Raw genomic sequence first — 27,616 nt, forward strand, 5'->3', positions numbered from 1 at the left:
TAACCTCCCATTCCCACAGCTCCGGTTTGTGGCAGTGAATCTGCCATTTTTTGGGCAGGTGTGTGCCTCTATTTTGGACCTGCAGTCTCTTTCAGCTATATAAATGATGGCTGTTCACCCATAGGTTGAAGCTACAGTCATGAAAATAAAACCCAAAGGCTGCAATGACAGTGACCAGTGGCTCTCCTTGTCCTTGTCACTTAAACCCACGGATGGCAGATGAGATTTGGGCGCCAAGTGCTCTCTCCTCAGCTGGGCACCGTGATCCATTCGTTTGCCAGCCCTGGAGGCCTGGGAGCAGCCGCTTGGTCATTTTGCGGGCGGTGGGAGGAAAGAGCTTCGCTACGAATTTCACCCCTTTAAACCCTGCTGGGGGGCTGTTTACACTCCTCCGGCGCAGCTCCTCCGGGAACCCAGGCAGGTGCGGGACAGTTGGGCGAAAGCAAAACGAAGGGAGCAGAAAACCTCGGCGTCACCGCAAGGGCCGCGGCACCGCGCCTGCCCGCCACGGGCACCGCACGTCCCGGCCGGCGCGGCGAGCCCGGGGCGGTGCAGCCCCCGGACTACAGCTCCCGGCGTGCCAGCGCCGCCCCGCCTTCAGCCCGCCGCCTTCCCGTCTCCGCGGTGAGAAAATAACCCCGAAGTTCCCCGCGATCAGCTGATCCCGGCTGACAACGAGGGGAGCGGGCGCAGGGGGCGCGGGTCCTGGCCGGCCCTGCCCTGCTCAGTTCCCCCGGGCGCCCCGACTGCATGGTCGGCCCCTGGGGGAGGAGAACCGGGAGATACCCACCCCGGGCGCCGAGGGGACGGGGGGGAGGAGGAAGCTGCGGCCGGGACCCGAGTCCTTAGTCACCGGGTGCCGGCGGGAGGAAGGGGAAGAAAGGTGGCCGCCGGCTTGTAAACAATAGCCCGGCTCGCGGCGCCCCGTGCCGCGCTGCCTTTGTTCCCGGTCCCACCGCGGCTGCAGCCCGCTGCCGGCGCTCGGCGGGAGGAACCCGGGGGCTTGCCCCATCCTGGCCGGCCGGCGCGGCGCCGGGCGCAGCCCCAGGTAGGTGCGGGCGCGGGGGGAGGCGCCGGCCGGCCCCGCCGTTACGTAACCGCGGGCGGGTCGCGGGGTCCTCCTGCAGTCCCCGCGGGCGGACGAGCCACAAGTGCGCCCGCCCGGGGCCGCGGGACCGGCGGGGAGAGGGGGCGCCGAGGGTCATCCCGGAGCGAGAGGGGCTCCGCGCTGGCTGGGAGCAGGGGAGGCGGCCCGTGGGCAGCGGTCGAGACAAAGGCGGCGGCGGGGTGCTCAGGCTGCCCTCCGCGGGCGCTGATCTCCGGGGCTCTGCTCTGGCAACTTGGGGCGTAGAGGGAGAGGGGAAAAAAAATCCGTTGTCTGTCAGCCTGACCGGGATAGCGATCGTCTTCCACTGTTACTAGAAGGAGCGCACAGGGAGAGCGGATTTTTGTTTATCTGGCGAAGCACATCAGGAAATTCCCAGCAAATAAATACTGTGAACTCTATGAAGGAGGAGCTTAGCTGTGGAGTGAAAGCAGAGAATTTTCTAGTCTTGACACGGTCCTTTTGTGTGTGTGTACATGTATGTGCACTTGTGCATTTCTGATGCCTTTTTTGTCTCTGTGTCACCAGCTGTCCCCATTCTCAGCTTCAAGGAAATATTTGCTGTATCTGCTGAAGTACACCAGGCTGAGGAATTTTCACATCACTGAAAGTACATTATACAGCTAAACAGAGAAAGAATGTATACCAGCATTTGGGTATAATACATGAAACCAACCACATTGTCTAAGTTTATTTTGGAGAAAGAAAACTTCATTAGCACTTAACAACACTTTTCCTGCGAGGCCTGTCAGTGTATGACTCTTACAGAAGCATATATTAATTATTTAAAATTAAGTACAGGTAGCATTCCTCTTGTGTTTCTTTCTTTTGTGAAAATACTAAATTTGGAACTGCCTTTTACACATATCATTGTTTGAAACAGAAACAGGAGGGAAAAACATTACTTTAAAGAAATCTGAATATGAGTGCCCACACGCAAACTGCAGAGAAAGGACAGAACACGACACTCCTGTGTCAGGAAAGCTATGTTTGCAGCGGGACAGATGAAGCAGTCTTTGAGTGCGATGAGTGCAGGAGCCTGCAGTGCCAGCGCTGTGAAGAAGAGCTGCATCAGCCAGAAAGGTTGCGGAACCATGAACGGACCCGTATAAGACCCGGCCATGTCCCGTACTGTGACTCCTGCAAAGGTGCCAATGGGAACATAATGCATGCCAGTATGACGGGCTCAAGGCAGATAGCAGCAGTGAGGTGCCAGGTGTGTAAAATCAACCTCTGTGTGGAGTGTCAGAAGAGGACACATGCTGGGGGGAACAGAAGGAAGCACCCTGTCACCGTGTACCATGCTGGCAAAGCCCAAGAACAAGAAGAGGAGGAGGGGATGGATGAGGAGACCAAGAGAAGGAAGATGACAGAGAAAGTTGTGAGTTTTCTCTTGGTGGATGAAACTGAGGAGATTCAGGTAAGAACTGTTGTGGTTTGTTGTGAACAGGAAAGATCCTTTAGTTTCTTTCTTTATCTAACAGGCTGCTGTGATGCATGGATTGTACTTGAAATGTAATTGGCAGCAATGGTAATAAAATGATGGCCAGTAAAGCCCAAGTGCCACTGAGCATCTTGGGCTAAAGAGACACGGTGCCTTCAAGTGGCCTTGCTCGCGAGTTCCTCAAAAGGTCAAGTTCATTAAAACCTAATGTGTGACAAGAGCCTACTCTAAGAGGCTTGGTAAGCAAAGCTGGTGAAAGAATTGACTCTGTACTGAGACACACATAACTAAGATAAGAGCTGTCTGTGCAGGATGCTGATCATTCCTGAACAAAATTGAATACATTGTATTGCAGTAGGTGTCCTGCAAATAGGAGTGCTGGCAGACAATTTCCTGCTGTATGATTAAAAGAGGGCACTGTACCAAGTGCAAAACTACAGCCCATTTCTACCATTTAGCACCAGTAAATCCATCTGATTTTTAGGAGTAGAACAAAATAGAAATAAGTGTCCAAAGTGTTCCATCTAAGTCCTACAGACACCATGGTTAAGCTATGTTGCTTGTCACAAATGTTATTACAGGTTAGCCTTTTGTTGAATGAGGGGGAAATTGCCATTGGGGTAGGTCTGCTGATAAAAATGATAGGAACTAGTAGATTAGGAACAGCCTACCCAGAGGCACTATTTTAGAAAGTCTAGCATTCAGTATATGCAGTTACAGAATTCTCCTGTTGGCCCTTACATTTGGTAAGCATTTTAGAAGGCAAAATGTTTGAATGCCACAGAGCATTAATAACACAACTAAAAATTGAACTTTTTTTTCTGAATTTCAGTTTGCATTCCTTATGTTAAATCTCATTCAGGAGACACTGAAAGAAAATGTGTAGTCACCTGGAGACTCAGTATCAGGTTGCTCTAATTTAACATACTCATGCTACCATCATTAAAAAGAATTGTGATTATATTCTTGTTTTTGACAGTTATTTGTATCCATCATAGTAACAGCTGATGTGCCAGTCATGCATCACAAGGAAATGTGACTTAAGTATCTCATATCTATTCTATACTATAGAAGTGTGTGTACATACATATTTATGTATGTACACAGTAATTATACAATAATATAGAATAGTTGCAAGATACATGGGTCGTATTTTTGGCAGTTCAGGTGTACTGATTAATAAACTGGCTTTTGAAGGGGAAAGAGAGGAAAGGATGACAGTCCTTATGGTGCACTGACATAGAACATATACTATGCAGGACAGCAGTGAGTGTAAACTGAATGCCTGAGTTTCAGGTTTGTAGCAGTCTTAAGTTTGTATGCCTCCAAGCCCTAAGCACACACTTTTCCTTGTAAAGTGTGACAGATGCAACTATTTATTACTTTAAGATACAGACTTTGCAATAATCCTCCTCTGGCCACTAGAGTAAGCTCTGAAATGCCTTGGAACAGGGCTGTCCTGGAAAGCTGCTCACAAACTGTGTCTGTGTGTGGTTGTACTGGTTTAAGTTATATTTATACTCATGAATCTGTAAGCCTTATTGAGGTAGACCTTTGGCTGCCTCCTGCAAGCAAGTGCATTTGCGATTTAAATGTCATGGGCAATAAAGCCAACTTCCTTATTGGGACAGCAGTGGTCCTTTATCAGATCATAGCAATTTGTTCAGAACAGGGTTGGGTTGAAAAAGCTCTTCAAAAATGGTCTTATTTCACTATCAAGATGTTGAATCAGAGCTCTTCCATCTGGAGTGATCTTCTCTTCCTCACAGCTGAATACGTATGTGACATCTCACAGCCAGTATCAGAGCAGTTTGAGAGATTTCAATTAAATTATTTTCTGACAGCTGGAATTTAAAGAGTGCATGCTATTATAGTGGTAATTCTGCTAGTGAGCATGAGGACCTTTATTTAGAAAGGCCTGTCAGATACCACAGAAGATGTCTTCAGAGCTAAGTAGTCATCTGCTCTTGATAACACTAAGGAGCCAATTCAGCTATAGGAAAGTGATAATCAGCCTTTTATTTTGTGCTTGTCATTACTTGGAAAGAAATCATTAGAATGTACTTTATTAAACCAACTTTTTGTCCAAAAATGCCAAAATATTAGTGACTTGAAATATGGAGGTTCAGAGTTTGAGAGTGTGTAGCTTTTTAAGCTTGAGCAGACAGGATAAGATTTTAACAGAATAATGTAGTTCAGCTATCTTTAACTGCTTAGTGACCTTTGGAACTTGAAAATTGTTGCATTAGTTGGGAAATAAGAGAGAAAACTGCTGACTTACTGCCAATGGTAGATTCTTCCATAGCAATGTTAAAAGTTAGAAAATTACAAATAGCAAAAGCTTCACAACTCAACCACCATCCCTCCCCCCCACCCCAAAATTAGATGGAACTAGTTATGCTGCTGGAGCAGCAGCAGATGGATCGAGATAATCACTGATATATATTTGTTTACAAACATCTAACTCAAAAGTACGACATGGGGATACAGGACTAAAAGATTTGTTTTTTAGTTTTGTTTGGAACCTGGAGTTGTTAAGCTCAAGTGGTTATGTTTCATCTCACTGTTTCTGTTGGCTTCTTGGAGGTGGTAGCTCTAAAACTGAAGAATATTTATAGTGTGTAAGCAAATGACTGTTCTAGTTCTAGATCCAGAAGCTATGTGGATTAATCCATAAGGAGCTGTGCCTGAGCAGATTGGTTCAGGGGAGAGGTGGAAATTCTCAGTCTGGCCTCAGCACTACACAGATACAGCTATGATAATTCTGAGATCTGCATAATTGTCTTTGTGCCATGTTGCACAGATGTGCTGGCCTGCTCAAAGCTTTTTGTGCTTTGCAGGCATAGCATAAGCTCAGAAAGCTGAGGACTTCTTGTGCTTGTTCAAATCCACATAGACAGAAAAGGTCCCCTTTTAAACCACTGCTTGTTTTTAGAAAACCAATGGCAGTTAAAGTTTGTATGTGTGAAATACAAGCTTCTCTGTGATCTTCATCATAACGGTATATCTGAGCACTTCAAAAAGAGGTTGGCTATCTCACATTGAAAAAAATGTTGTCAACATTTAACAAGTTTGCAGTTCAAGTCTGTGGAAGAACAGAGAGGGAGTTGTTCCGCGTGGAGTCCAGCCCCAGCTGCCTCACACCACACAGTGCAATGCTTTGCAACTCTTGTGACTTAGTCCCCAGGCATCCTGACCTACGTGATGATTTTTTTCTTCCTTCTTCCAGGACTTGTCCTCATAAGACCTCACTGACTTCTATCAGAAAACAAATCTTGACTGTTTTACAAACTGACATCACCTGGAGTTGATCTTCCACTTACACGCTCTCTTTACATCTTCCACATCTCCTGTTCGCCTTATTAGACTCAAACTGTGTGCCTTTTTTTTTTCATATGTGTAAGTCCTTCAACTGTATCTCCTGATCTGCTCTGCTGAGATGTCAGCTTTCCTTTCTCTAACTTCCTGGATTCTCAAACAAGCATCATTGTGTTGTCACTAGTGCAGCCCCTTGTGCACAGGAGGTACTTCCCATAAGAAGTCAGAGTCAATTAATTGGGTTTTTTAAACTGGTATTTGTGTGTCTATTAAGAAATACAACAACAAAAACATGACTCAGTTTGTGATACTTCTTTCAAATCCTGAGGCTGTCTTACTGTCCCATGAACTTTTCCACTCACCTGGATCCGTCTTTGTCTCTTGTACTTATATTTATGCAGTTTCTTGAACAGTTTCCATTTTTGCTTTGTCTTTATGCAACACTCTAGCAAAAGAGCTCTTTAGCATAAAGCAGAGTTATGCATCTGTTGTACAATGAACCTTTATTTACTACTAATTTTGAGTCAGGGCTGAATGCTTAACAATGCACAACAGCAGCTTGTTATTTTTATCTTGGGGAACAGATGTTGGGAGTTCTTGCCACAAGATGAGAACTTGGTTGTAGGGTCACTAATGGCTTTTATGATAACACTTTTTCCAAAGCCCTAATTAAGGACTCAGCACATATGCTTAATAGAAAGTCTTTCATTGACCCCAGAAGATAGAGAACATGCTTGGTTATTAATAATCTGCTTCAGAGTTTGCTCATCTTTGACCAGAAACAAGCTCTGTCATAAGAAATTACCTAATCTGTAGGTTGCAAAACAAAATAAAAGGTAATGACTTCGTAGTCTGACTTACTAAGGAGACAAGAAGAAAAATTTTTCTCTAGCTGGTTACAAAAGTAATTTCCCCAGCTGTGTAATTTTATCAGGGAAAAGGAGTGTACATTTATTGCTATGTCTCCCCTGAGATACCCATATGAGCTCCCTTTCTTCAGCTTGCAGGGTCTTTTTGTTGTGCCAATAGATATCTCAACTTCCTAAATATAGCCCCATTCCTTGAGGCTTTTTCTACTCTTTCTAGCAGGTCTGCACACCTTAAGGAGTAAGGTTTTCCCCTCAGCAGATATGGACAGGATCTGTGTAATGCTTTGCAGTCAGTTAAGGTAACACAGAAGATCCCACAGCCCTTATCTAAATGCAGATAATTTTGTACAATCATTAAATAAGCCGTCACTAACAGCATAATAGTCCATGTGTCCTCCTGTGTCCCCTCTTGTTAAAAAGTTACACATACATAGTGATGACTTTGCTGGGTTGCTAGCTGCTTTGCTTCTCTCACTCCTCCTCTAAACCTGATAGAAGTACCATGATTTTTCCGTATTATCTACTGAATTGAACCTGGATAAAGTCTAGGGATGAGAGAATGGAGTCTCTAGGAATGCTTTTTCTTCTCAAGTATTCTTTGTCAGTTAATGGGAGCTAATGTTTGTGTTCTCTTACGAAAGAAGGTCAGGGTCTCTTCAGTCTGACTGCTTGCATTTGTCCAGCAAATAGTGCTAGTTCCTGTAGCACTTTTATTTCATTTGCTGTTCGGGAAATGTGTTTTTGCTGTTTTGTTTTTTTTCCCATGCTTTAGGGTAGCACAGTCTGCTAAATTTCCGGGAAATTTAGTCCATGTCCTGTAAAGTATATTTGCCATGGATATAAAGGAGGAAGAGAAAATGTTGAAGGATCTGAGTTTTTTAGGCCAGTGTGATCTGTTGGATCAGGATATTTAATTTCTGTCCCACAATACTGTTGATGTGCTATAGATGAGTTTTCCACCTCTGTGCTTTAGGGAGGTTTTTTAGCCAAAATATTTTTGGGAGTTTACTGTCCTACACTCTAGGAATTTTTCTCTTATTACTTTGTTATTTTCCAGTATTCCTCCCATCATAGTCTGTTATCAGTTCACCTAAATTTAAGGGCACTGTTTTCTGTCCTTGGGATAAAGTAGTAGAGAAACTACTCAGCAATTGCTGGTTAGGAGTGTTCCTTCTTCCACTGGACATGTACCAGTATTTTGAAGAGTATTTTTAGAAGGTAGGAGAGAGAGCCTTCGATTTAGCAAATACACAACTCCTTTGACAGTCTCTGACAGGCTGACTCTTAGCTAATTTTTAACATAGTCACTTAGAAACAGTGCTTTTCCCTGGAAACAGTCTTGCACCTTCTTCACGATGCAGTACTCTTGGGCATTAATTAAAGTAAAATACTTTGCTTCCTTCTTGTCTCTTTTGTCCATATGCTGACATGAGTGCAGGAATTGACATGAGTGGAAGGAAGAGAGCATGTCACTGGTGAGAGAACCTGGTAGCAAGCCATTCTGGAATTACCCACACCTTCATTCAAGAAGTTCCTGAACTTAGTTCAGTTTCTGAACTAAATAGTCTTGGGGGGGAGAATGGGGTGTTTCAGTGCTTCTTGTGCTGTACACCTCTTTGCACTTTTCCAATGAGTGCTTCTGGGCTCTTGGATGATGCCAGTAGAAATGGGTTGTGAGTGCTCTGGGGTACATTTCAAGAAAGAAAAACTCTCTTGCTGTCTTCAAGCCCTTCTGTCCTTTCCATCGCCTCCACTTTCTCTTTTCTGCAGATCACTGGGAGGCAGATATCACTGCAGTACGCACTTTTGGCTTTTTTACCTGGGTTGTTAATGCTTTGCTGTAGTATCACACAAAGGCAAAAGAATGAGTCCTTTGGCCTGCCTGTCCAAACACTCCGAAATTGCAAAAATAACCAGAGTAACTGTTTTTTAGGAAGAATGCAACTGTTATACAAATAAGTTTGTAGATGCCCATCTTGACAAGGACAGTTGTAGAAGTAGTGTCCTCACAGGTAATGTAGTTACTCTTAGTATTTAGGAAGACAGCATGAACTTGCTGTTTGACTTGCTGTCTTCTGGGCAAGTCTCTTCGTGTGGACCTGATCTCTGCTGCTAGAGCTGTGATTTTGGAGTGGTAATTGTTAGTTCTGTGGTCAAATTAACATCTACAGGAACTTGAAAGGTATTTAAGAGACAAAATCATGATTTTTGCATCGTTTACTGTTCTCTTTTAGGGTTAGATGATACTATTATGTTAGCGTTATTTTCACAGCAGTTGCATTCACCTCGAAGTCTTTATTAGTTTTCAGTCCTTGCAAAAGTACTTTTTCATCAGGCAAACAGTTTAGTGGACTTTATAGTCTTCTTTCTGCTTCCAGAAGTTTGATATAACTTAACTGTCATCTACAAGGTTGACTTACCTAATAATAGCAATATTTCAGTCAATATTGCCTCTTGGGTTTGGGAGGAGTCCAGTTATATTGCGTTACCTCCAATCCCCGTAATTTTTTTCACCACTGTCTTAAAAGGTTTGAGATAGGATCTCTTTGGGTAGGATTGTTAAGCAGGATTTAATTCTTCTGTCTTTGACTCTCTCAGAGCTCTGTAATAATAGACATGGGCCTCAGACATGGGCAGCCTCTGCCCTTCATTGCAGGGAGCTGTAAGTCCTGTTGAGATTCATGTTGTTAAGCTCCATACAAGCTCAATAAAATATTGAACCTGAATTCTTATGCCAGAGCTGTGGGAAGGAACAGGACAGTTTTGGTCTGAAAAATATATTCAGTTCAGAGACAGTATTGTCCATGGGTATGTACTGTGACTGTTAACAAATCTCAACAGAACCCGTAGGTAGTACTGCAGTGAAGACAAATCAACAACAAAAAACCCTTCAGGTTAGGAAACACCCCTAAGTGCTTTCATCTGCTTGAGCCAGACCTGCACCCACATGGGGAGTAAGATCAAAACTAGCTAAAGCTGAGGAGCAGTGTGGGAATCTAACCTTAGATCCCGGTGGCGTGTCTGTCCTTGCTTTATTTTGTCCTCCCTGTATCTGGTGTCAAGTCCTTCAATTTGGGCTTGAGGCTCTGTAGGACTCCAGTCCTGAAAATACTGATGTCCACTGTCAGCTTGGCTGAAGGCTCGGAGATCACTGAGGACAATGGTGATTAATGTAATGATTATGTAAGTGTTCACTGCATGAGTGATTAATAACTTATTTCTGAATACCAAACTGTAACTTCTGGTAGACATACACAATTCTATAAACTAATCTGTTGACACAACCCATTGCAGAAACATTCTCAGGCTACTGTAAAACATTTACATTCTAGCAAGTAACTCTTGGACCAGTAGAATTAATGGAATCTAATTTCTGAGATGTCTTTTTCCCATTATCCAGTGCTTGTCCACATTTTCTGTCTTCTGAATAAGAAGCAGTATGTGTGCTGTCATGCACCAGGCAGCATGCTTACTGGCTAGCACGTATGGGCATGAGTGCTCAGCTTACTGCTATGTCTTGGAGACTGCAGGGAGACATGAGACATGCTCTTTCCTCAGTATTATTGGAGTCTCTTTTCTGCTCTGTTGTCTGTTTTCATCAAACTTTTAGGAAATTTATCTTTCAGAGGCACTTATTTCTGTATCAAATGCGTGTAATTGTATTATGAATTTTAAGTGGTATGTGGAAGACTTGAGTAATGGCATAAATTATGTTTTCCATGGAAAGTCATGCAGAGGAGAGGGTATAGGAGGCAACCTAAGGTAGAAAACTAGAGATGCTTGGACTTAAAAATCAGCTTTGATTCTTCTTGAGCACCTGCTTATGATGAAAATCTTCTCTCTTGTTTGGAATACTCTGAAAGTCAGAGGAAGTAATGATCTCCTGAGGTCCCTTTCAACCTGAATCAGCCTAAGATCTTAGAGGACAAAGGATTTGAATTACTGTGGTTTAGGGCCTGTCTCACAGCTCTGTTGATGTTATGGGTTTCATAGCAGAAAGTTCCTCTTCCTCACAGGTAACTATCTTTTTTGTCACTTGATGACAAGAGACACTTGTGGATATCAACAAAAATTTCTTCTGGGGCAAAAGTAGAGAATTTCCAGTTGTATTTTTATTAGCCTGTTGCACTTGAGTTGCTGGGTTAAGCCAGTTACACTTCTCTGCATTCATGCACTGCCTTTTCAGGTGTGATTGTGAGGAGCATTGCAGAGATGTGAATTTTTGTGGTGGCACTTTACTGTGGTGGAGCTTATTCTTCTCAGATTAGTGTTACTGGTTGTAGTTAAAGGAAGAAATCTGCTTCATAGATTTCTTTCTTATTTTCAATGTACACTGAAATTGTGATTTAATGACCTAAAGGTAGGACTTGGGGCTTTAGACATGCACCCAAACACTTTTTTGTGAATCTACTTCTGGATAGGAGCTCAGTTTTTTGGAGTTAAAACACAGATTTAGAAGCAGTGCTTTCGAGAACTGGGCTACATTAAGCTGGGCAGATCTGACAGATCTGTTCTATTTCCAGGTTTAGTAATTGATATGATACTCTGTCCTTAAGATCAATTACCTAATATTTTCTCTGTTTTATTTTAGAAGTTCAAGACTGCTTGAAAGGTTTGCAGATCTTCTTTTAGCTTGCTTTGCCATTTCTCCTTCTGATTTAAGGTGTTTGAATTCTTGTAAGCATTATCTTTTTAAAATATTTTCTGAACTGTGAGCAGCATTACTTGTATTGCCAGTGTTAAGTAAGGTAAAGTAGATTAAGTAAATAATATTACAGTGTTTTAAGGTAAATACTTATTTTTTTCACTTGACTATTTTGATCACTTGTACTGATTTGTCTCAAATGGTTGTAATTTTATGCTGGTATACATTTGGATGTGCTCTTACAAATCTTGTAGTTTACCTTTCCCTTCATTGAGAAAGGTATTAAATTTATATAATTCTTATTGACTTAGTGGTTGTGTGTCAGAAGACACTGTTGTGTGCTGTTTGTCTAATCATAGATTCACTTAAGTTGGAAAAGAACTTTGAGATCATCAAGTCCAACTATTAACTCAGCACTGCCAAGTCAACCACTAAACTGTCTCTCAGTACCACATCTACACGTCTTCTAAATACTTTCAGGGATGGTAACTCCACCACTTCCCTGGGCTGCCTGTTCCCATGCCTGACAACCCTTGACTCAATACTTTAGTTAGTTATATGATGACTTCTTTCTTGATTGCAGAAAATATATTTTTGTTATTAAAAATACAGTTTTAAAACCAGGTCAAGCAATGAGTAAGACTTCAAAATACAACAACAAAAGTACCAACATAAGCCTAAATGACAGTGTAAGACTAGCAAATGAAGGCACTCTGATGAATACTATGCCAAGCATTCTTGATTTTTGTTTCGAGCTTTTGTGTGTTGTGGCACAGCTCTGTCTTTGTGCACCATTTCCATGAATATTAGCAAGCTCTAAAGGGTTCATAAGGAGTCTTAAAAGGAGAAAACTGTGGTAAAAATGTCTGATTCTCTTAACGTGTTTGTTTTGCTGGAGGCAGATTTAATGTTGTATGAGTACAGGTTATTGGAAACTCTGTTCTATTTTATAGATTTTTGTTCATAGGCTTTTTAACACCTTTTTATTTTAATAACATTGTTACCAAGAAATGCATAGGCTGGAATGTAATTTTAGCAGTTCTGTTTCTAAACAATTCTACTTTTCTTTGGGCTCAAATTTAGAAAACTTGTTATGTTAGGTACAATAGATTTCCAAGTATAGGTGATAAAGGGACTTAATTTCTAAATGTGCTCTACTGCAGCATGCTATGAGTTTTTGTGTCCTCCTTATAGAGGACTTCAGCTGTCAGGTTCTCTGTTTTTCCCCATTGAAGACCTTCACCTCCAGTTCAACTGAACTTGGGTGAAAGGATTGCATGGGGAGCTGGATGACAGCTGCTAAAAGCAACTAAAATTAAAAACTACTATTGCTAAAAGCAATTGTTAAAACTATTAAAGAACGCTAACCAGGATTCTAACATATGATGTAGTAAAAACTGTTATTTTTAGAAGAGAGTCTCTTGAGAGCTATAACAAAAGTGTAAATGAGTTTCTGATACTAGAAATGGCAAAATCAAGAAGGGGCTGAAGAGATATTACTTTTGTCTTGGTTTAGAAATACAGTTTTCATCCTTAATTGACATTGTTGTGCAACATAAGGAAGATTTCGTATTTACTCTCTGCTGTGAATGTCAGAGATCTGGAGCTCTTGTGCAATGCAGAAGTGGACACAATTATGGAAACGTGAGCCTTTGCACATGCAACAGAAGCTGGTACCATACCAGTTTGTTTTAGAGATGAGAAGCAAAATGAAGAAGTGGGGATTAGTATCCTAGTTAGTATTAGTATAGGGATTTGACACTTATTACACCCACTCTGACTTCAAATGTCTTAAAGGAGCTTGCTCAAGGGAAGTAAACTTGACTGCTGATACAGGGATTGTTAGGGATGGTTCTTTGAGAGTATCATTCCTATACTCAGCATTGGTTACAGTCAACTAGTGCACAAGAGCAAGTGATGTACAAGCATATTCAACTTCAAAGAGAAGGGCTTCTTTTGGTCATTTTGGCTTGTTTTTGGTTTTGTTGCTTCTCCCCCCACATGGAATTTATTGTAAGGATGTTGCAGGATCCAAAATTATGACTAGGTTCTAAAAGGATAGGTCTACTGTTTCTCTACCAACCATGAGCATCTAAGTGCAACCACTGCCCAGGAAGTCATCTGACTTCTGAGCACTGGTGAAGTGTGCTAGAAACATGTACTCATTTCATGCCTTAAGTTCTTTTTCATTCATTACCAAGTCCTGTGAGATGTAAGCATTGCACTAGCTAGACTTTGGTGCATTCTTGTGCTCCTGGCTAACTAGCTTGTTAAAATAACTCCAGAATTCTGTCCTGAAAGGAGGTCTCCAAAAGCCTAGAACGAGATAACTTAGAAAGCAATAGCTTTGGGTACGTGATTTGATATTCGGTGTAGCTTCGAATTGACTCCTGTCTCTTAATGGTGGGAATGTATCTCAGAGTTACCCTTATTCCTATGGTCTCTACTGTCCTTTGTGTCTTCTGACATTACTGGCTCAGCCTGTTCCACAAACTCTCTCCTAAACTGTTACCAAAGTAATAATTCTAGTGCTGGCTAAAAGATCTTAGTCATTAGCTGTCCTGCCAATACTTAAGCAACTGTTTGAAAACTGATATTTTTTTTGGTGTTGTCTAGGGAGTACATAATTACTGACTCTGTCAAAAAGACATGTCACCTTTTTGGTGAGAAGTCTGGGAGGTGGGCATGAAATACAAAACATTTTGAAGAAGACATTATCATATTCCCTTTTGCTTATGTTCACATAACATTTTCATATTGTCAAATCTGTGGATGTTTTTAGGAGCTTTTCCATGAACCAAGAACTTCCTTTCATCCACAGAGACATCTTAAGAGACACTAAGCAAAACTGCATCTATCATCTAAGCTACCTTCCTGATGATAAGCTAATAATCACAGCTACCAAGAAAGCAGACCCTTTTTTGTGCCCCTGTAATTTCAGTGTATCTTGATGTTCTCCCAGATACCAGGAAAGATTCTGTTGTGAGCATTTTGATGTCTCTTGTTTCCTGTTTTCTTCTACACTGTGAGGCTGCCTTGAATAGTTTGAGTCTGTGAGAAGCTACTGCAAGCCCACAGCCCACAGCTTTTCTTTGTGAACGCTGTTCCCAAACACAATCTGGCACTCTGGCTGATTTTTATTTTCCTTCAAAGTCTAGGTGCTGCTGATAGATCTGACCAAAGCAAATGGGGCTGGCTGAGCCTTAAACTAATTTGCTGATCTAAGAAGAAACTTGTTCAAAGAAACCATTTATTACCTCATTGCCTCTCTGGTTCATAGACTGTGAGATCTTCCAATTGTACTCACAGGTTAAAAACAGCTAAGAGCTTCCAGAAGTTAAGAGGCAGGTGAAAGGGGATGGAAGCCCTGCTCTTTTCAGTTGGTGGGGATTCCTTGAAGAGGGAATTGGGATGAAGAAAGTGAATTTAATCTTTCTCAAAAAGTGCTTCTGTCATATTCTTCCTTGTCATATAATATATGGGTAAAACCTGTTGGAAGAAAAAAAAGTAAGGGCTAAATAAATGAATGAAGCATGAAACCTGTAGAAGCCAAGGATCTATTCTGCAACAAGGTCAGGGCAGGCTCTTGTACAGAACCTTAGCTCATTTCGCTGCTTGTTTATCTACCCCTGTTGCTCCAGTATCTGAACAGAAAATGCCCTGTTCTTTAGCCTAGACAGCACAGTGCTTGACATTTAAACTATGTAAAGCTAAAGAGAAGTTACCTGTAGTTCTTTTTGGTTTTGTATGTGTGTGTTCTTATGTTCTATTTTTTCATGAAAGTACAATACAATAAATTATGCAGTGGATTATTGAGGTAGTTGTGGCACTTCTGTGAGAATCAGTTTGACCCTCTTTGAGCACCTAACTCCAGTGCACAGCTTTGCTGCTTCTTCTCTGCTCCCACTTTGCAGCTGAAGGATTGATCATCTGGAGAGCAGTGGGAATAGGACAGCCTGTGCCTGAGAGCCCCTGGCTGTGGATAGATGCAGCACAAGTGCATGGCAGAGATTTTTCTTCCTAAACAGGTGCTCAGCCTCTGTGGATGAGGCAAGTTAAAGTGGTGAAAGCAATCCCCTCTTTCACACCTGAGCTTAGATGCTTGCCAGGAGACTGATGCTCCATGAACCAAGACCATTGAGAAAGTCTGCCGTGCTCCAGGTAGCTGTTCTGACAGACTTGGAATTAGTGTTGTGCTCCCTTCTCTGAAAGGGCTGTCTCAGAGAATGGGGTGAGGTACTAGAGAGTTGACTAGATACATAATCACAGTGAGGCATCACTTCCAAAACGGCTACATGATGGAACAACATACATCCCATCAGTGCGTACATTTTACAAAAACTGCATTCTAGTGTTTTGCTTTGTACTTCTTGGTGCTTCAGAAACTTGTGGTGAAATCTGAAGAGGAGGTAATCACTCTTTTTAATCTTATGAATCCTGAAACCAGTTGTGTTTTCAGTGTTGTCTACTCCAATTACATAGTTAAAATATTTTTCTCTTTTTGTTTTGGAAGGTAAGGAATGAAGAGGACTTTATTAAGAAATTGGACTGCAGTCCTGACCAGCACCTAAAGGTAGTGTCCATCTTTGGGAACACAGGGGATGGCAAGTCTCACACCCTTAACCACACTTTCTTCTATGGCCGGGAAGTCTTCAAGACATCTCCTGCCCAGGAGTCGTGCACAGTTGGAGTTTGGGCAGCCTACGACCCTGTCCGCAAAGTGGTGGTCATTGATACAGAGGGCCTGCTGGGGGCCACTGTGAACCTGAGCCAGAGAACACGGCTGCTGCTGAAGGTCCTGGCCATCTCTGACCTCGTCATCTACCGTACTCGTGCTGACAGGCTCCACAATGACCTCTTCAAATTCCTTGGTGATGCCTCAGAGGCTTATTTAAAACACTTCACCAAGGAGCTAAAAGCCACCACAGCCCGCTGTGGCCTAGATGTTCCTCTGTCAACTTTGGGTCCAGGTGTTATCATCTTTCATGAGACTGTGTACACCAAGCTACTGGGCTCTGGTGAGTAGGCAGTTCCAATTAGAACGTGCTAAACACTGTCTGTAAACTATCAGGTTGTACTGAATATTCAGCATTCTTTACTACCATATAAAAATGTGATTTGGGTTTTTCTCTCAGTGGTTTCAGTCTGGAAGCCAGGCTGTGGAACTAGAAGAACATTCCCTCATGGTGATCTGACTATTCCAAATCAACTAGAATAATCCTCTTAGACAGCTGAACATTAGTGCTGAGTAGTCATGAGTTCTGCCAGCCACTGGAGGGGTCATCATACAAGTTCATGAGTTTAGAAATGGGTGATATGGCAGATGAAGGTGGAAACTGATGTGAGTTGACCCTGGCTGAACACCAGGCACCCACCAAAGCTGCATCACTCCCCTCCACAAAGGAGGAAACATAATGAAAATGTTGGACAGGAGAGAGAAAACATGATGAAAAGTTCATCAGTTGATATAAGGTCCAGGAGAGATCACTCATCAAATACCATCATGGGCAAAACTGACTTAACTTGGGGATATTAATGGAATTTATTACTGACAAAATCAGAGCAGGGTAATGACAAGTAAAATAAATCTTAAAACCAGCTTTCCCTCATCCCTCCCTCCTTCCCAGCTCTATGTCCTCCCCTGTCAGCCATGCAGGGAGGCAGGGAATGGGGGTTATGGTCAGTTCATCACACATTGTTCCTGCTGCTGCTCAGGCAGAGGAGTCCTTCCCCTGCTCCAGTGTGGAATCCCTCCCATGGGAGACAGTTCTCCATGAACTTCTCCGACATGAGTCTACCCCACGGGCAGCAGCGGCTGAGGCTCCGTCCCACTGTTTGTGTACATCTAGGAGCTATCTCTTGTGTAATAAATACCTCAGCAGTCCTGGCTGACCCACATTCTCATTTTGGCTTTTCTAATCAGTGAGCTTTTAAACTAGTAAAAGAACTTGATGTTCTTCGTTGTTATTATTGGAGTAACTTCTTAATAAATTTTAACTTACGTGTAAGGCAGATATTTTCCTTATATACCAATTTGCTGATTAGCAATTCAGCCTTTCATGAAGTTATTCACATTCGCTGTTTCATCAGTTCAGCCTTTAGTGACCCATAAGGACACTTCGCACCTCTATGCAAAGTCAGGGTCATAAAAATAATATATTTTTACGGTCACTTCTGATCACAGTAGGAATAGGAAAGAAATCTCTTAGCATATGGATATGCAGAAACCTGTAACTGTCTGTCTCAATGGATAATTGAGATAAGTGTGTTTATGTAGTTTTAAGGGAGGGACGATAGGGCCTGCCTTATTCTGAAATACGCAGCAGGTACTTGGAAGCAGGCAGGAGAATGTGGTTTGCTCTGTGGAGTTTGACCTGATGTGGCCAGTTCTGAAGTGCTTTGCCATGTACAAATTGTTGATAAAGGCTTGGTCTTCCTTGCTACAGGGTTGGCATGGAGAACAGGCGGCCCATGTAAGGTTCATGTTCTCCACTTATCAGGTGCTAGGAATAGCTATACCAAGTTATGGTTGGGTGAGAAGAGCTAACAAACGTGCTGACATTGTGTTTCCTTGTAGTATGTCCTAACTTGCTCCTTAATCTGGGTATCTGTGTTTCAAAATCTGTGTCTGGTTTTACCTGAGAAACTTGGTCTTAGAATTGTATCACAAAACAGAGACTGCTTTTGGAAAGTTTGTTTCTTTGCTTTGTTTTAAAATATAATGATAGCTGCATGCAGATGTATTAGAAGATTTAATTAAGAAAACTAGATCTATATTGCATATGAAAGTGCTATGCAATTAAAGTACTGTTTTAAGCAATCAGTTGTTTATGAACTTGCTGATACTCTTATATGTAGATCATCCTTCTGAGGTTCCTGAGAAGCTCATTCAGGATCGGTTTCGGAAGCTAAGCTGTTTTCCTGAGGCTTTCAGCTCAATTCACTACAAGGGAACAAGGACATACAATCCTCCAACAGATTTCTCTGGGCTTAGGCGAGCTGTGGAGCAGCAGCTGGAGAACAATACTACTCGGTCACCCAGACAGCCTGGGGTTATCTACAAAGCACTGAAAGTAAGTGAAGAAGAGTTTGTCACAGTGTTTATTTGTACCACTGTTGCTATTAACTCAGCTGTGGCTCATAAAGGCAGAGCACCTGAACCAGTGATGCAGACTTGCATGCAAGTCTTCCATGAGAATGGTGATTTTGTATAACAACCAGGGAGGCTGAGTAGTTTTTTTTTCACTTCAAAACAAACATTTTACTAAAGATCATGGGAGGTCAAGAAAAGTTAAAGAGCCGAACTGAGCAAGATCATAAAGCTGAGTTGGAAAGAAAAAACAGATGTTGTGAGTGACAGTCACTTAATGACAGTGATTTACAAAGAGAGACTTTAGGAGGTTTTTGGGTTTTTTTATAAAATTCCTAAAGATGACCTCAGCAGAAGAGGAGAAAATGCAAGAGACTTGGAGGGAGTTAATAGTTGGCAAAACCTAGCACTGAGTAGTATAACCCAAGGGGTAGGAGGCAAAAAGGAGGAAGGAGTCGTGCAGGTAGCTAGGATATTATCAAGCCAAATGATGTATTACTTCAGAGCAAATTACTTTCTTAGATGGTTCACTTTGCTAGGATGTCAGAGGGATTTTTGGGTCTTTAAATTTGCAGTCTTTCCTGTAAGTTTCCATATACCACTGCCTGATTAACATCATATTTTCTTTGGCCTGAAGAGCACAGCTGTCATTGGGGAGGGGCAGGCAGAGCTGGGGCATATCTGCAGAAGGAGGTAGTGTTAGCAGTCTTTTCTGGTGTTAGTCACAGCTGTTGGAACAGATAATTCTGGTTGCTCTGCATTAGTGGTAGCTGAAGCACAGAGGGAAGTGTCAAGGTGGCATGTACTCAGTTCTTTGCATTAGGGAGCAGACAGGCAGCAAGGGGAAAAACAGTTGAAATCATTAATTTTAGTTTCATTTCTAGGACTTTATTGCAATAATCAAGTAGCCTGGTTTCAGATATAGCTGCTGGTATACTTAAATTCATGACCAGTAGAGTGTTTGCTGTGTTCAAATCACAACTGACTACAAATTAGTTTCTTTTGCTTCACTTGCTGAGGACACAAGATTTGCTATAGATTTCTGTCCACTTCCTCTAACTTTTGAGTTCATTCAAAAGTATCAGTATCAGTCAAGCTTAAAAGAGAAGGTAAAGCAAATTTCATTGAAATTATGTGAAATAAAATGTTTAAATAGAGAGCTTATCTGAGGGAAACTGTGTTGAGAGAGATATACACAAGTCTGTGTGTATGTGCAGTCAACCCTTGTTAGACAGTAAAGATGCACCCACTCCACCTACCACAACCGTGTGAGGGGAGGGGGAGGAAGAGAAAGGCAGGCAGCCACTTCATGAACCTCAGCTGTAGGAAGAGTTTCAGCTGGATCTCATGCCTTCAGAGAGCTCCAGCAAGAAAAACTGTAACCATTTGCTTTCTTCCAGTGTTTTTTTTATTTTTTTCCTAAACATAATATCTGAAAGAACTGAAAAAGTTAAGTGTGCCAAGGCTAAGGACTGATTTAATCTGAGAATGGGTGTTCCTAGGAAAGGGTACAAATCCCTTTGTCTCAGTTTTAACATGTCACTAGAGAAGGGCAGTTGTTCAAGTAGCTAGAGGAAAGCTCAGGGCAGCATTTTCTGAGCCAAGAGGCAAAAAATGTGTTCACATGAACTATGAGAAATGATCTTACAAGTTTCTTTTCAGAGGTTTTCAGAATGCAAAGCCCTTTTAGGAAGAACCCTGCTATTTTGAGCAAGGATTGGATGCACAGAGGCGGATGCAATTTTCTACTATCTATTTCTACTACAAAATTCAAACTAGAGACAGGAGAGGAGAGCAGAGAAAAAGAGTATCTTACAAGTATTCAAGTCACTTCCATACAAGTGCTAGATTGCCTTCTTGGTTGGTTTCCAATGCTTGTTTTGTTTTCCAGGCTAGTAAGACACATTTTTCAGCTGTGTACTCCCTCTGCCTCCCCCTCCAGTAGAGGAATCCATGCTTTTTCTTGCAAAATGTCTTTGTTGCCCTTAATCCCTTTCCAGTTCATTCTTTTTTGTCTGACAGGCTCTAAGTGACCGGTTCAGTGGGGAGATCCCTGATGACCAGATGGCTCACAGCTCTTTCTTTCCAGATGAATATTTCACATGCTCCTCTGTGTGCCTCAGCTGTGGGTAGGTAGATGAGAAATGCTTCTTCATCCTCTTAGATGATAGTGCTGCCCTCACCTGCAGCCACAGAATGTAAAGTTTCTGTGATATCTTGACACCTGACATCATCTATCCTCAGCTAGTACTTTCAGGAAGAAGTAGCTTGAAATTCAACTCTTATGTGAACTGGACTACCACTGTTGCCACATCCCAGCTGGATGAATGGTTTTTGCTCACTCTATTTTTGTGCATGGCTACAAACCTGTGCTGCCCATATCTTTTCCCAAATGCAAGCAGGACAGGAAGAAAGAAGTGTCTAAATAAATCCCCTGAAATTTCTTAGGATTTTTTTTTTTCTGACATCTTTATTGTCTAAATAGTATAAACAATCCTAAAGCACACATCATGGAGTGGGGCTGTATTCAGTCACTAGGTTTAAGTGGAGCTCCATATTTGATCAGATCTTGGCATGTAGCTCTCTGGAAAGAGCCCCAAGATTGTGCCTGGAAGGGCAGTAGATGGCAGTCAATGCTCTGAGTCTGGGAGCTGTATAACAGCATGGTGTTGTGGCTGGTTATACTTCTTTTGTGGTGCTGAGCATTTTCTGCAGTGAATTGTTGTGTGGTGATGCTTTGTATGTGAAACAGTTATTACACCTTCTGAAGAGCCTGCCTTTCAATAATAAATTATGTCATTGCTGTAAGTACAGTTGTTAAGATGGTTTGAGGGCACAACATCTATAAAAATGCAAGATAGCAATAAAAATTAAATCTTGGTGACGTCTCTCCTGTGTCTAAAAACAAAAACTCATGGATTGCTCTTGCATTTTCAGGTGTGGCTGTAAGAAGAGCATGAACCATGCAAAGGAAGGAGTCCCTCATGAATCCAAAAGTCGATGCAGATACTCTCACCAGTATGATAACAGAGTCTACACTTGCAAGGTGAGATACAAGGACGAAGTCTGAAGAATGAAAAAGGAAATGATGACCAAGTAAATGAGGGATATCCCAGGCATCTGCCTGTTTTTTTCCTTTTTTTTATTCTTAATGTCAGAGGTGCTCATAGCCTTGACAAGAAACAATGATCCTTATTTGACTTGTATGTTTGCTTGGAGAGTTCATCACTTCTCTGTGCTATGTGTCATTTTCTAGCGAAAGTTTGAAGCTGGCTGCTCTTAACCTGGGTGATGTTGACCTTTTATGTATTTGACATGTTTACTCTTGTTTGCTTATGCCCGTGCTTAGTATTAGCCAATTTTGCTGAAGGACCTGTGCAGGACACAGGAAAATTTTTGGCTACCATCATGGTCTTTATTGATGTAAAAATACTCCCCTGATGTTATTACTGAGAGTGGGTTTGGTTTTGTTTTGTTTTTAAATGAGTTCTGATGAGTGTTCCTTTGCTGTGGACCTCTGTGTGCTAATTATATGCTTTATGTTGCCAAACATCAGCCAGATGTAGATGTAGATTCCCAAGAATGTAGTTTTAATTGAGTCTTTATGTTGTAGGCGTGTTATGAACGAGGGATGGAGGTCAGCGTGGTGCCAAAAACCTCTGCTTCCACAGATTCCCCTTGGCTGGGCCTTGCCAAGTATGCCTGGTCAGGGTGAGTACTGCAGCTGGGATCTCTCTGCTCTCTGTGGTCTCTGTGCTGCCTGGTGCATGGGACCTGCCAGACAGGTAACCTGTGCCTGTCTTGTGCAGGTACGTGATTGAGTGCCCCAACTGCGGGGTGGTGTATCGCAGCCGGCAGTACTGGTTTGGCAACCAAGACCCTGTGAACACTGTAGTGAGGACAGAAATTGAGCATGTCTGGCCAGGGGTAAGTCTGGTTGCTGGATAGTCTTTGTGTATGTGTGCAGCCATGCACATGCTAATTTGGTTCTTCTGAATGCTGATGGAGAAAATAGATTGCCTTTCATTAAGCTGGTCCCTGCTGTTTGAAAGAGCCTGTGCAAGGGCTTTCAGACATTTCTTGGCTATCTTTAAATGGCTAAGTTGCCAACCTACTCATGTCTTTCAAAGCAGGGCTGGTGAATCTTTTTCTCCTGCTTGTCCTCCAGTTCAACAGGAGTAATGGGTTGCAGAGCCATCTGCATTTAAAAAAAAAGGTTTCCCTGTTTTTATTCTCAAATGAATATCTGTTTCATTCCAGACTGATGGATTTCTGAAAGACAACAACAACGCAGCCCAGCGTTTGTTGGATGGCATGAATTTCATGGCTCAATCAGTATCTGAACTTAGCCTGGGACCCACAAAAGCTGTGACCTCCTGGTTAACAGACCAGATTGCCCCAGCTTACTGGAAACCCAACTCTCAGATTCTGGTAAATAGCAGCTACTGGAGAGAAAGGTTGTGCCTAGCTAAAACCCCTTTACCTTACTCTTTAAGTAATAAAGTACATTGCAGATTCTAAATGCTTCTTGTTTTACTGCAGCAATCCCTGCTCCTACAACTTTGAGAAAACTGAAGTGCTCTCTCCTCTTCCCATTCTCTTAGCCAGAGAAGTTATGAACAGAGACTTGGCCCAGCCCTGATAAAGATATGGTTTCTCCCTGCTCTTCGTGAGCTACTTCCCAGCAATATCACAGAAAATCCTGACTTGCGTGAACTTGTTTTTCAAAGCAAAGAATTAACACATTAAATCTGGCCACTGCAGTTGATAGTATTATTTTTGTAGGTGCAAACTCTGGTTTCATGCCAGATGCGAAAAGCTGGCCCAAACCGGTCAACTAGGAAAGGATTCCCTGTATCTTGTCGGAAACAATTCTTTTTCAGTGAAAATTGCCTTCTGAATTCTTACCCCACACAAAGGTCAAGTATCCGTCATTCAGCCCTGCATGATGTGGCTGTGTTTATTTGTGATTGTGAACAAAGGGATCGTAGCAATATATTGGCTTAACCACTGTACGCATACCGTTCTAAATCACTTCCCTGGGGTAAAGTTATGGGGCTGATAGCACCCAAGTCTTGTGTGTAACTGTATTTTTCACAATTTCAGGCTGAAACTTGCCATCCCAGGCTTCTGCTCTCTATTTTTCACTTCAGGAAGATCAAACTAACAGTTCTTCCTTTTGTGTTGTTCTGATTAGAGTTGTAAGAAGTGCAACACACCTTTCAAAGATAATGACACAAAGCATCACTGCCGGGCCTGTGGAGAGGGCTTCTGTGATGGCTGTTCTTCCAAGACCCGTCCAGTGCCTGAGCGAGGCTGGGGACCAGCACCAGTGCGTGTGTGTGACAACTGCTATGACAACAGGGGCATCCAGTTAGGTAATCTTGAGTTGATTGTGACAGAACTATCCCTGGGCACTAGCCTGAAGTCTTTGTCCCCGATTTCTGGATCACAGCCATTCCCAGTGGGTGTAAGACAGTGTTGTTTACACTGGGTTTCCAAACAGTTTTTTTGGTAAGGAAGTTGAAGAGCTAAATGCCTTTTGGAAGAAGGATGGCTCTACCAGATACCTGAGCTGCTGACTGAAAAAATTATTTTCTAATTGTATGATGGTCTCGTGCTAACATCAGAGCAGGGATGCTTATGTTACAGCAGATTATGTATTTTGTCCATTATTTCTAAAATGAATACTCTGCAATCCAAGATTGTGGATGGGGAACATAAAGTCTGGGAGATTTCAACCTGCCTTTTGGGTTTGCTGCTGTTTTTGTTAATGTAAATTAGCTGAAACTTGGCAGAAAGGGTGGTGGACCTGGGTGTTGAGCCCTTCACTCTTGTCTCATGCAGATGTGGCTGAACTGCCTTCAGATGAGGAAGGGGGAACACTTATTGCCAGGAAGGTTGGGGAAGCTGTGCAAAACACGCTTGGAGCAGTGGTAACAGCCATGGACATTCCCTTAGGTGAGTTCTGTTCTGTTCTGTTGGGATTTTTTTTGTTTAAAGGCATTTTTATTTTCAGAGAGCAAAACTTGTTATTAAACTTAAAGAGTTTGTGTGACAGGCTGGCGCCTCTGCTATGATTCCACTGTTGGATGAGAGTTCTACAGCCCTCTGGACCTCTTCTGCTTGATGTTTCCTCTTGGTTTTTAGCATGTTGTTTCTGCAGATCACACTTTCTCTTTTCACCCTATTACGCAAAACTGCACACCAAGCTGTGAGTAATTCATGCTCTCCTGATGGATTCACTGCAGTGACCTGCCATTTGGAGTTCCCTAAAGATTGGCCAATTAGGAAGCAATTTATCAGGTTTGGTTTTCTTTCAGAGATGCTGAGTACCTTTTAAATGTGTTCATGGATACTGCTGGTATTTCTTGGTTCTTCTGAGGGGAGGGCTGAGAATTTGAAGCTGTCCAGGTTGGTAATGATGAGGAAGTAATTAGTAGTCTGATCTTTAATGGTGAGCTTAGTGCAGGGAACCTCTGCTGCTCTTTCAAGTGCTGGGTGGCAGTTTAGGTACAACAGCAAACATTTCACATTTGAATCTTCTGGTTTTGGACCTGACTTCCTACTCATTGCGCAGATCGTTGTTCAGCTGCTTTGCCTATAGCATGTCCAGCCTTCACTTTTGTGGATGTTTGCTTTCTGACTCAATGAAGGGCAGAATAAATCCCTTCCTCAGTTCAGACAGTACATGCATTCCTGAATATTTAGTTTGGTGACTTTGGTGGGTTTTTTGGCCACAGCTGAAACTGAAGGTAGGGAAGTGTCTTAACCTCTGGAAGAGTCTGAGTAAGGCAAGATGCCACTATTAAAAGAGACACAGTTTACTCTTTCAAGAGAGGCTGAAGATGGGAGAATGGTAGGATGTCGTAAATGGCTACTCATTGCACCAAAGGATTCTGTCAGTAGGTCACCTCCCCCTTAATGGCAGCAGTATGACTTGCAGTGTGTGGGTGCCTCCATGCTCATGTTCATGGATTATTTTGTTCTCCCTCTTTCTCATCCCCCCACCTCACTTCCTCCTTAGGTCTGGTAAAAGATGCTGCCCGACCTGCATACTGGGTACCAGATCATGAAATCCTGCACTGCCACAATTGCCGGAAGGAATTCAGTATCAAACTCTCCAAACACCACTGTCGGGCCTGTGGCCAGGGATTCTGTGACGAGTGTTCACATGACCGCAGAGCGGTTCCCTCTCGCGGATGGGATCACCCAGTCCGAGTGTGCTTTAACTGCAATAAAAAGCCTGGTGACCTTTAACCCCAGGCTGCTCTCCAGATCTTTGCAATTCCTTATGTTCTCAGGGTTACAAATGAAAATATCTGGTCTCCCTTTCACCTTCTAACCTGTTGCAGCCAGAGTGCATGTTTCCAGTTTCTGGCCTCCTCTCGTGTTATATCCATCTTGGAACGCTGGGAATGAGCTTACATTCAGCCTATAGGTTTTAATTTCAAATTAACTGGGAAAGGGAGGGAGCTCCCTTGTAAATGAGCAAACCAAAATCCAGTGTATTTTATTCCAATTAAAAAAAATAATCTATATATATATCAACTATGTATAATTTAGTATATTAAGAATATGGTTGAATATTGAAGCTTTGAATATTCCTAGTTCAAATGATGGATGGTGTTCCTTACTGTATTGGATCAGAATTATGGCCTTCTAATTCTTCTTTTGGAATGTCTTGCTGATCGTGATGTCCTGTGAGGAAGATTTGGATTCTGTGCTGCCTGGAATCTCCAGTGTTGATATATGAATTACACCTGGTAGTTCAACCAACTCTGCATCTGGAGGTGCTGCCCTTCTGGCCATGGAAGATTAAACCCAGATTTAGCAAGTTTGTTTGAACTTTAGATATGAGCAATGGTCTTGCAGTGCAAGAGGTATCAAGTTAACACAGACTCCTTGGCAGAGACCGGTAGAGCTCTGAAAGGTAAAGCAAATCCTATGGCACGAGGCAGAGCATTCTGATTTCGCCATTTCAACTTCAATACCAGATCAAAAGGTAGCAGGGTTTTTCTCTCCCTGACAATGTTTTCATGTACTCAGGTTTTCTTAAAGTTTCTCTGCAAGATCATTGCAGTTAAAAGTTTTGTCCAGAGCAGAAGAAGAGAACAAGTTTTTTAGGCAATTCTGAGATATGAAGTTTGAGTTGTTCAGGTTGTGATGACTTTACTTTTCCCCCACTTCTTAAGTGATCCTGTAGTCTCTGAAGCCTCTGTGTTCTCAGATATGGTTGCATAGAAACTGCACAGATTTGAACTTTCTTCTAATAATATGAACTTGCAAATCAACCTGGAAAATGGGAACCTTTCTTCTTTGCTCCTAGCAGCTGGCACTCACTGGACTTCATCCTTTTATGAAAGGACTGCAATGAATTCACTGATTTTATTATGAAAAACACCACTTAACCTAACTTATACTGTCATGTACTGTGGATTTGTGGTTCCACTTATAAGAAGTAAGAGACCATTGTGGATTAAACTGCCTAAAATTCTCCCTTCTTGGCTTATACAGATAAGAATTCTTTCACCACATGAGAGTTGCCTCCTCTTGGAATGGTTGGAGTTTAATGCAGTGTCCTGGAACTGTGGTATTTTTTCCCCAGCTTATTAAATGTGCTCTTGTGTAGATGAGTGCCCAACACCCTGTTTTAAGACTGTATTAAATTAACTGCTATAAAGAACTTTATCTTCTGAACAAGCGTACTGACTTTCCTTGTAACAAGCGGTTCTCACTTTGTCTCTGAAAGAACATGCTCACAAAGTGTTTGTCCTTTCACAACTACATCCAGCCTACACAAGCAAGTAGACTTAGAAGATGTTCCAGGACACCTTCGCTACTGGCCGGTTTTACAGTGGACTCTCTTATGTTTTTGTAAGCAAAAGTCTGCCATAAACTGACAGTTGTCCAAGTAAGGGCATGAGTAGGTAGAAATCCTCTCTTGAAAGACTTTCTGTACATCTAGCATAATTCTGTGCTTCAAAGTATTCTTTATTTTTTTAATGGGTGAGCAATGTGTTCTTGGTTTGTAGGCTGTGCCCTGTGTGCTGTTCATGCATGTGGCTTTACTACCATGTTAATGCACAAAGAGAAAGCAGCCATGACATTCCTTGTATAAAATCTTTGGCATCTGTTTCAACAA

General features: G+C 42.2%; 1 protein-coding gene across 1 annotated transcript; it reads left to right on the forward strand.

The window, feature by feature from the left end:
- The first annotated feature begins 654 nt into the window (after positions 1–654).
- On the forward strand, positions 655–27,616 carry ZFYVE1 (zinc finger FYVE-type containing 1). Its single transcript, XM_005522521.3, has 12 exons — positions 655–1,048; positions 1,634–2,525; positions 15,895–16,399; positions 18,240–18,454; positions 20,494–20,600; positions 21,409–21,517; positions 22,085–22,182; positions 22,281–22,398; positions 22,732–22,902; positions 23,669–23,849; positions 24,319–24,432; positions 25,499–27,616. Exons 2-12 carry the CDS (start codon positions 2,028–2,030, stop codon positions 25,729–25,731), a joined length of 2,349 nt encoding a protein of 782 aa, XP_005522578.1. The 5' UTR covers positions 655–1,048; positions 1,634–2,027; the 3' UTR covers positions 25,732–27,616.

The sequence above is a fragment of the Pseudopodoces humilis genome, chromosome 7, assembly GCF_049639895.1.
Source record: "Pseudopodoces humilis isolate 2021_Gansu_Grassland_sample_001 chromosome 7, ASM4963989v1, whole genome shotgun sequence".
NCBI lineage: Eukaryota > Metazoa > Chordata > Aves > Passeriformes > Paridae > Pseudopodoces > Pseudopodoces humilis.